Here is a 10,322-nt window from a genome sequence, read left to right as displayed (position 1 = left end):
TCCCAGTACCTACTGCAACCTACATCCTTCTGAATCTGCTTAGTGTATTCATCTCTTGGTCTCCCCCTACGATTTTTACTCTCCACGCTGCCCTCCAATACTAAATTGGTGATCCCTTGATGCCTCAGAACATGTCCTACCAACCGATCCCTTCTTCTGGTCAAGTTGTGCCACAAACTCCTCTTCTCCCCAATCCTATTCAGTACCTCCTCATTAGATATGTGATCTACCCATCTAATCTTCAGCATTCTTCTGTAGCACCACATTTCGAAAGCTTCTATTCTCTTCTTGTCCAAACTATTTACCGTCCATGTTTCACTTCCATACATGGCTACACTCCATACAAATACTTTTAGAAATGACTTCCTGACACTTAAATCTATACTCGATGGTAACAAATTTCTCTTCTTCAGAAACGCTTTCCTTGCCATTGCCAGTCTACATTTTATATCCTCTCTACTTCGACCATCATCAGTTATTTTGCTCCCCAAATAGCAAAACTCCTTTACTACTTTAAGTGTCTCATTTCCTAATCTAATACCCTCAACATCACCCGACTTAATTCGACTACATTCCATTATCCTCGTTTTGCTTTTGTTGTTGTTCATCTTCTATCCTCCCTTCAAGACACCATCCATTCCGTTCAACTGCTCTTCCAAGTCCTTTGCTGTCTCTGACAGAATTACAATGTCATCGGCGAACCTCAAAGTTTTTATTTCTTCTCCATGGATTTTAATACCTACTCCGAATTTTTCTTTTGTTTACTTTACTGCTTGCTCAATATACAGATTGAATAACATCGAGGAGAGACTGCAACCCTGTCTCACTCCCTTCCCAACCACTGATTCCCTTTCATGTCCCTCGACTCTTATAACTGCCATCTGGTTTCTGTACAAATTGTAAATAGCCTTTCGCTCCCTGTATTTTACCCCTGCCACCTTTAGAATTTGAAAGAGAGTATTCCAGTCAACATTGTCAAAAGCTTTCTCTAAGTCTACAAATGCTAGTAACGTAGGTTTGCCTTTCCTTAATCTTTCTTCTAAGATAAGTCGTAGGGTCAGTATTGCCTCACGTGTTCCAGTATTTCTACGGAATCCAAACTGATCTTTCCCGAGGTCGGCTTCTACTAGTTTTTCCATTCGTCTGTAAAGAATAGCAGTACTGAAATGTATTTTTCGGAGTCCTGTATGGAAGGAGTTCAGAGATTACCACGCTGTTGTGGGTTGGCAGGAGAGCCAACACCAGGTTACAAGAGGAAGCCGAAAGGCACGCGTTTTAGCTCACGCAGGCTGGCGTGAGGTCTGAAACAGGACAAGGAAATTAGAATTTAGAAAAACGGACGTAGCTGGTGGAATACTTAACTTTAATCCATTAATGGTGAATGCCGGTCTGACGGTACATGAATCACAAGATCAATAGCCTAGCCTTGCTAGGTCGTAGCAAATGACGTAGCTGAAGGCTATGCTAACTATCGTCTCGGCAAATGAGAGCGTATTTTGTCAGTGAACCATCGCTAGCAAAGTCCGTTGTACAACTGGGGCGAGTGCTAGGAAGTGTCTCTAGACCTGCCGTGTGGCGGCGCTCGGTCTGCAATCACTGATAGTGGCGACACGCGGGTCCGACGTATACTAACGGACCGCGGCCGATTTAAAGGCTACCACCTAGCAAGTGTGGTGTCTGGCGGTGACACCACACACACGACTCACTGTAATACCTTCAGTGCCTTCAATATGTAACAACGTGGTAAAATCCCATCAGTGCGCTTTTGAGTCACACAGAGCTGGTGCAGAAAAAATACCATCGTTAAAGCCAGGAATTCTTATCAGTCTTGTTTTTGATTACAATACTATGTTAGCTAAGATCGAGAGCGTGTTGTTTTCCGTGAGATCGCCTAAGAAGCGTATCGCCTAAGTTTTACCATGTATTATCTCCTTCTGTTTCAAAATTAAATGACTTGTGCGTCTTTACTGCGACTGTTCACATCACTGCAGGTAAGTTGGATCACTTGCCTGTGCAAGTTAAATACGCCGGTAAAGCTGTTGCCCCGTGTTATCGCCGAGTCGCTGTGCGCGCGTCGCAGCTTGGCTTCTGCTCCACGTGAAGCGAAATCCAATGAGGTTCCAGCAAACGCGTAATGTCACATCAGGTTTTTTGTTACGATTTTTCCGTAGTGTCCAGCTTCTCGTCGCCCTGTTACACGATCTCGTTCAAACACAGTGAGGTGCTGTGCTGATAATGGCGCCTTTATCGCCTTAAAAGCATTCTGACATCAACCAACCGTCTAGAACCTGTTATAATGGGCCACAGCAGAAGATGGCCACGGAAAGGTACGTCTTAGCAGAGGCAGCAAGCTTAATACTTGCTCCTGAGAACAGCAACTTCTGTAGGTTGGAGTGCTGTTACAGCAGTCTCCAGAGCTGAGGGTGGGTCCAAATGACGTAAAACACGGTTGTTGCTGGCCATAATAGGAGTGGCTGAAACGTTTAGCTTTCAACAAACTTGGAGTTTGTCAATGTAAAATCCAGAGGTATCCCTGCCTACCGAGGAGGAGTAGGGGAGGAATCTAATTATGGTTCGCTAGAGGCTTCGACTGGTCGAAGCTTGCTAAGTGACAGAAATAGTGTGCCACCACGATTCTTTAAAAGCCCATGGTTTTGTGCTGCTCTCAAGTTTGCTGCTAATGTTCGCTACTTCTGTTAGTACCTAACCTCATGGCTACACACACTGACTTCTGTTGTGCGACCAATTGCCTCCTTTGCTTTTTTTAATGTTTAGAATTAGCCTTGAGTGTAGCACTTTGTCTGACCGCATATAAATAGTGTTAATCAGACCTCTGAATTTCACGAGTCTCGCGCTGCAAGCATGCTGGCGTGTCCCAGAATCCGCATCTCTCGTAGGTGCCCTGTGACAGAGTGTCTGGCGCTGATCCGTGTCATCAACCTGCCTTCCCTGGGAATCTGTCTACATTTTCTGCCCACCGCTCATAAATCGCAGACTGACCCCAAACCTCCTGTCTGTCTTTCCACTGTGCTGTATCAGTACGCGACAGGGTGTAGAATCAGACAAGTCGCTGGTCAATGTTTGTTTTTCTCAGTAGAGAATGGAGGTATAGACGTTATAAGGAGTGTGCCTGAACTCTCCATTACATTGATTGAATTTACACTGAGTATCGAAAACAATGTAGTCAACTTAAGGCTATTATTTGCATTGTGTGAGATTCCTCGTTTCTCTATGAAAATGAATAAGCACTTAGTATCGATAGTAACAATCTGAGGGCGAAAAACGATAGCGCGATTCTAACCGTTGTGAGACGAGGTCTGTCCGCGAGAATAAAATTTCAGTAGTGTTGGCCGAGAGCTGAGAGACAGAAAACGTGTCACGCTGCCCTCACGTCGGTGATGGCAGATCTGCCACGCTCAAGGCCTGATTGCATTTATATGGCCGAGAGGGATTTAAATGGCTTCGATACGCTTGAAGATGGAATTCAAGGTAAAATTCGCAATCATAGGGTAAAGCACAATTGCAGCGTTAGGCTCGTGATTCGCAGTCCGAATTTTCAATAATTCCGTATTTTGATTGTCGGTTAAAGAAGCCTCCTTATCCCCCAAATAATAACAATTATTCTCCACATCTAATTCATAAATATGCTGTTATGAAATCCCTTCTTACAAATTATTTCGTAGTTAACAGGATCAAAGCAAACTACTTTTTATTAATTTCATTCTTATTAAACAATAAGCTTTAGCCGCTGCTGCCTCATGCTGCTGCGAATTGCTGTAAACCGCTTGGAAAAATGCAGTCATATTAAGAGGTGAGTGCAAAATTAGGGCCAAAAAAGGGACAGTGCTCTAATCCAGTAAATTCCGTTGCGCAGCCAGATACTGTATCACATGTAAATTGTTATTGAAATACGCAGTCAGATAGCTTATCCAGATGTTAGTTTTAAGTTTTTCATGTAACGATCTGTTGAGGGCTTAAATGACAGTGAAACTGACACTCATACAACAGACACATAGTGTTATGCAGGTTAGATTCCCACTACTGATGGCTCACGGTGCTTACCGAGTGCATTTACACAGACGATCGTAGGCTTTATCTGTTGTGGGTACGTTAGAACGTCCAGTGGAGGCTCGTCCAAACTGTGCCCCTGGGGCGCCAACGCCCGCGATCGCCCGCGGCCACCGCCCCGGGCGAATTCGTTTGTTGTCGCAGTGGCCGAGCCGCGTCGCTTAGCTGGCCGTGCAGACCGCCCGACCGCCCCCCGCGCCCCGCCCTGCCACTGTCTCCACGCTTCGTAAGGACGACGGACCGCCACGCCAGCAGCAGTCAAAAGAAACACAAAGCCGTTAGTCAACAGACGTAAGGCTACAGTGGATCGAGATGGATGGTCAACAGCAGCAGACAAAAAGAAAGAGGAACGGCGCGTCCGCACTACTTAAACCCGAGTGGAAATTAATTTCCTTTGTACTGCTGCCGAAAATAAAAAAGAAATGGTTCAAATGGCTCTGAGCACTATGGGACTTAACATCTGAGGTCATCAGTCCTCTAGAACTTAGAACTACTTAAACCTAACTAACCTAAGGACATCACACACATCCATGGCTGAGGAACAGGATTCGAACCTGCGACCGCAGCGTGTCGAAAATCATGCCAAATGTTTAGTATGTCATCGGAACCTCATGTATTTAAAAAAGGACTCGATTGAACGGCATTTTAATACCTGTCACAAATATCAGTTCGAAAATTTGTCGCAAGAGGAACCCCAGTCAAAGCTTGAAGAACTTAAAGAAAATTTCAAGCAGCATTACAGCGAAGTAAGCGTTTCCTATCGTATGACTTTTTATTATTTGTGAAGATGATAAATAAAACTATATTTTATAATCTGATATGTGACTTAGCAATGTGCCAGTTATCGAATATCAGATTGTCAGCAACAAGGCACATTTCTTTTCGGTTAATTTTTATATTTGGGCTGCATTAAATCGCGTCGCACAGACATAAGAAAAAGTTTCATGTGCGTCATTTTTTGCTACTTTCTGAAAAGCCGTCACAAACGCTCTCTCTAGCAGCAAAGTGTCGTTAAGAGTCATTCTTTGTTTTTGTATATTTATGTTTTTATGGATGGGAAAACATATGTTGTAGTTTGATCTATGTTTCCAATTAATTAAAACGCATATATTTCAGTAGATACAAATTTGTTTTGCGACCACATTTCGCTGTCCTTGCTAGCGTCTAAGACTGCTTTTCAGAGGAACTTGGGGAAAACGAACCTAAAACCAATCTTTTTTAGCTAGTTCTTTTTTTGAATTTCAATGAATGAAACAATTAATTGTTAAAATTAAAAAAGTGTTTTAAAAAACAGGATTGTATAAAATTAATTGTATTTTTTTTTTTTTTTTTGCCGTGGTAGGAGCAGGAAACAGGTGGGCCAAGTTTGCGCGCAAGTTACAAATGCTCGCTGCGAATTGCGAAAGCAGGGAAACCCTTTGCGGCTGGGAATCTCATCAAGAATTGCCTGGTCGACTCGGCGGCTTGTATTTGTCATGCAGACCTTACAGAAAAATTTGAAAAAATAGCTCTTTCGCCTCACACCGTTGCTCACCGAGTCGAAGATATGGCCTTAGATATCGAGCAGCAATTAATGGAGAGAGCGGCAAACTTCACTTCACCTTCTGTCGCTCTTGACGAGTCCGCGGACGTTGCGGATATACCTCAGCTCATCATGTTCATTCGAAGTGTCGATGACAATCTGCGTGTCACGGAAGAATTCCTCGACCTTATACCATTAAAGGGCACAACCACGGGTTTGGATATTTTTCTAGCCGTCCAAAACGTGTTAGATTCAATGAGTTTAAGATGGGAACGCCTGACCAGTGCAACAAGGGATGGAGCCCCTGCGCTACGAGGGTTACACACTGGATTTCTGGGTTACGTGAGGTCAAAAGTGGCTGAAATCGGCCGTTCCTTATTCGCGACAGTCCATTGTCTGATACACCAGGAGGCACTTTGTTCGAAGATTGTCAACATAAAAAATGTTATGGACACAGTTCTTAGAACTGCTAATTATCTTCGATCGCATGGACTCAGACATCGCCAATTTAACGAATTTCTGGCTGATATCGAAGATGAATACCCGGACATCCTCTATCACACCGAAGTAAGATGGCTGAGCAGAGGAAAGGTGCTTCATCGGTTTTTCTCCTTGAGGGGTGTAATAAATAACTTTTAGGAAATGAAAGGACCTCCAGAAGAATTACTTTGTGATCCTAAGTGGGTGGCGAATTTGTCTTTTTTGAGTGACCTTAGTGGTCATTTAAATACTTTGAACATTTCACTCCAAGGCGAAGATCACTGTGTTGTTGATCTAGCGCAGACGATTCAAGCATAAAAAAAAAACTTATTTTGTGGGAAAAATAGCTGCGCTAGAAGAGTTGTGGACACTTAACTGCACTAGACAGTGTTAAAGAAGATGTGGATTTTTCAGATTATGTTCAAATCATTTGCGAATTACAAGGACAGTTCGAAAACACAGATAAGTGACCTTCAACCGGCCTTTTATATATTTGTTGACCCGTTTTTCCTTCGGGCAGAGACGTCTCATAAGTGCTTCAACTAGAGCTGATTGACCTGCAGTGTGATATCCGCCTGAAGGACGGCTTTCTTATGAGTAAAACTTTGGGTGACTTTTACAGCTGTCTTCCACGAGTGAAATATCCTGTTTTGCACAAGCACGCGGCCAAAGTTCTCTCAATGTTTGGTTTCACGTATATTTGTGAGCACTTTTTCTCTCTTTTAAAGCTTGCTTAAACTAAGAACCATTCATTACTTGGAGATAAAAATTTGACTAATTCTTTGAGGTTAGCAGTCTCATGGAATATTGTACCAAACCTAGACAATATCGTTTCCTCGAAAAAGAAACGTGTAAAATGTTAATTGTTCAAAAAATGGTTCAAATGGGTCTGAGCACTATGGGACTCAACATCTTAGGTCATAAGTCCCCTAGAGCTTAGAATTACTTAAACCTAACTAACCTAAGGACATCACACACACCCATGCCCGAGGCAGGATTCGAACCTGCGACCGTAGCAGTCCCGCGGTTCCGGACTGCAGCGCCAGAACCGCTAGACCACCGCGGCCGGCAAATGTTAATTGTCTTCTTTAACAGTGTTGACAGAACTAACGAACTTTATAACCTTAATTCTATTTTTAATAAGTTTTCAAACTTGGTCATTTAAAATAATTATGTACGTTCAAAACAGCAAACTAAGGTTCAGATTTGTAAACTCTGAAAAGGGATACAAAAAGCTGTAGCACGAAGTAAAAAAAAATATTTACTTGTAACTATTAACAGTAAGAATGAGACACTATATCCCTTACATAAAATATTTCTAAAATAGAATATTTTGTTTACGTTTGATCTGACCGCGGGACAGTCCAGCGCAGAGCAGTGCTGCGCGGTCTCACTCTCTCCGCAGTTCTCTCTCTTTGTCTCTTTCCCTCTGTCTCCCATGCCGACACTAGCGACTGCACTGTCTAGTGCCCGCGGGGCGCGGGTGCGCCCGCCGGGCGCAATTCTTGGATGAGCCTGCTCTAGTGCATGGCAGCACGCCACTTAGAAGAGTACCAGGGTGTATACAGTTACGCATCCCCTCCCCATTCCTCGGCCGTAAACAACGACGGTGCTACCACCGTGTTTAGGTGCTAGGTGCCGACGCCGGTACGCGACGCATCACCGAAGTGAAGCCAAGGCATGGCGCGACCGATATAAATTACTGCGCTTTGCGCTGTTGACTGCAAAGTCTTTGCGTTTCTGGTGAAGGGGAGGAGCGGGCAGTGGCGTGAAGTTCCTGGTTTTGCTCCCATGTCCCGGATTGAATTCCAAACCTCTTCGCAATGTCTCGTGAAGTGAGGACATGGCGACACTGCTTACGTTGATCCTGCCGTCGGGCGGGGACGTTAGGCTCGGCTGCCGTGTTAGTCGAGCGGGGTGGACTGTGGCTGGCGGTGGGCGGCACATCTTGAAGCGAGGTTGTGAACGGGCCGACTTGGAGCAGGAGAGGCACCACAGGACATTTTAATTTACACTGTCTATACTTTTGCAAATAAATTCATAAAACTTTGTCAGCATGACCAGGAAGGATTCAGGATTCACGCTCATAGCAGTGGAAGTTCAAAAACACGAAAAAAATAATATTTTTTAAATGTGAAATTTCATGATTTTTTCACTTACTGTTGGCTGCATTTGTTGCTATAGGTGCACTTTTGTTCATAAGTAAGAGAGATTCTTCGATAAATTTTGCCCAGCATACAAACCATACTTACAGGTTGAGATTTTCACTCTGCAGCGGAGTGTGCGCTGATATGAAACTTCTGGCAGATTAAAACTGTGTGCCCGACCGAGACTCGAACTCGGGACCTTTGCCTTTCGCGGGCAAGTGCTCTACCAACTGAGCTACCGAAGCACGACTCACGCCCGGTACTCACAGCTTTACTTCTGCCAGTACCTCGTCTCCTACCTTCCAAACTTTACAGAAGCTCTCCTGCGAACCTTGCAGAACTAGCACTCCTGAAAGAAAGGATATTGCGGAGACATGGCTTAGCCACAGCCGGGGGGATGTTTCCAGAATGAGATTTTCACTCTGCAGCGGAGTGTGCGCTGATATGAAACTTCCTGGCAGATTTAATCTGGTAGAGCACTTGCCCGCGAAAGGCAAAGGTCCCGAGTTCGAGTCTCGGTCGGGCACACAGTTTTAATCTGCCAGGAAGTTTCATACTTTCAGGTGTATGAAACTCTACAATTTCCCAAATCTGTTAAAAACTGTGGTAAAAATTGAGATAATTAACTATAAAATTCGAGTTTTCTCTAAACACGAAGTTTAAAACGTAACAGCCCATTTATTTTTCCACATAGTAAATAAACTCTAGAGTTCCATACACCTGTAAGTATGGTTTGTAAGCTGTGAAAAATTCATCGAAGAATCTCTCTTACTTATGAACAAAAGGGTATCTACAGCAACAAATGCAGCCAACAGTAAGTGAAAAAAATCATGAAATTTCACATTTAAAAAATATTATTTTTTTCGTGTTTTTGAACTTCCACTGCTATGAGCGTGAATCCTGAATCCTTCTTGGTCATGCAGACAAAGTTTTATGAATTTATTTGTAAAAGTATAGACAGTGCAAATTAAAATGTCCTGTGGTGCCTCTCCTTCTCGACGTCCTACCCCCCTTAACAAGCGACTCTCACACTCTGTGTCAGTGTGTTCGAGGGAGAGGTAAGACCTTCCCAGAAAAGCGGCTCAAGCAGCCCCTTGGGGTCTTCCAGCCATCCGTGCCATACGATTTCATCTTTTTAGGTTTGCCAGGTAAAACACACACACACACACACACACACACACACACACACACACACGCAACTGTAGCATGTTTTGATGTGCGGCAGATTTTCCGTACTGACAACAACCGCTTTCAGTCAACACTGACATTTAAAGCTGCTGCATAGCACTTTGATCGCAGTGCGCATCTCCGTAGAATAACGCAGATGCACTCCGATCGCACTTGCCGTCACTCCACGTGTTAGCGTCCCCATCGAACGGTCGGAAGGATATGCTCTCAGTCCATAAGACACTCCCTTTACATAAGACACAACCATCGGAAGCCGAAAACCGCATTTCGGGAATAGTTTTCCACAGTTGTGTTTACATGTTGAGGCTTGAAATATGTTTGTTAGTCCGGTGAAATATCGGTTTTCCGGTCGTCAGTTGTCTTACAAATTTGACCTCCGTAAACCAATTGTTGACTTATATCAGCACAATTCAGTTACGTGTAGGAGGTAGAAAACTTCGGGCTCAGCCAATACTTCTACTTCTCCTTCACTGCACAAAAAGTCACATCGTCCAGATTAGGCGAAAAGTTTTAAAAATAAAACGTAGACTGACGATGCAAACACGTTTCGCAAAAGGCTTTGTGACTTAACGTGAGAGCGAAAATCGAAATTCGGGAGATAGAATCGCATAACGAGAATGGATATTAGAGTGTTCACGAGAGCAACCAGAAGCAGGATTGAGATATCGGTTTACGACATACAGTTTTGGGTGCTTCACGTAAAGGTAGTGACTGCGGTCAGGTTTACAGTTTAAACCGGCATACTGGACCACCTCGCCTCCCTATGTTATGTTATGTTATGGTAAGTTAACCGAAGACCTAGAAACGACGGAGAGGCTCCGTCCCCGCCGCAGCCGCAGTGGTCTGCAACCCCACGACGACTGCCGTAGTCCACTTCAGCCCTCCGCCACCCCACACCGAACCAAGGGTTATTGTGC

The 10,322-nt window shown here is 44.0% G+C and overlaps 1 protein-coding gene across 1 annotated transcript in view; it reads left to right on the top strand.

Moving 5' to 3' along the window:
• The first annotated feature begins 10,168 nt into the window (after positions 1-10,168).
• The window catches only part of LOC126440371 (skin secretory protein xP2-like), a 54,557-nt gene continuing 54,403 nt past the window's right edge, over positions 10,169-10,322 (top strand). The window contains exon 1 of the mRNA XM_050090659.1: positions 10,169-10,186. Within this exon, the coding sequence (XP_049946616.1) occupies positions 10,169-10,186 (18 nt within the window). The remainder of the gene's footprint in view (positions 10,187-10,322) is intronic.

Source organism: Schistocerca serialis, unplaced genomic scaffold (genome assembly GCF_023864345.2).
Source record: "Schistocerca serialis cubense isolate TAMUIC-IGC-003099 unplaced genomic scaffold, iqSchSeri2.2 HiC_scaffold_1362, whole genome shotgun sequence".
NCBI classification, from domain to species: Eukaryota; Metazoa; Arthropoda; class Insecta; order Orthoptera; family Acrididae; genus Schistocerca; species Schistocerca serialis.
Note: the sequence above shows the minus strand (reverse complement) of the source record. Positions and strands in the feature narration are given on the sequence as shown.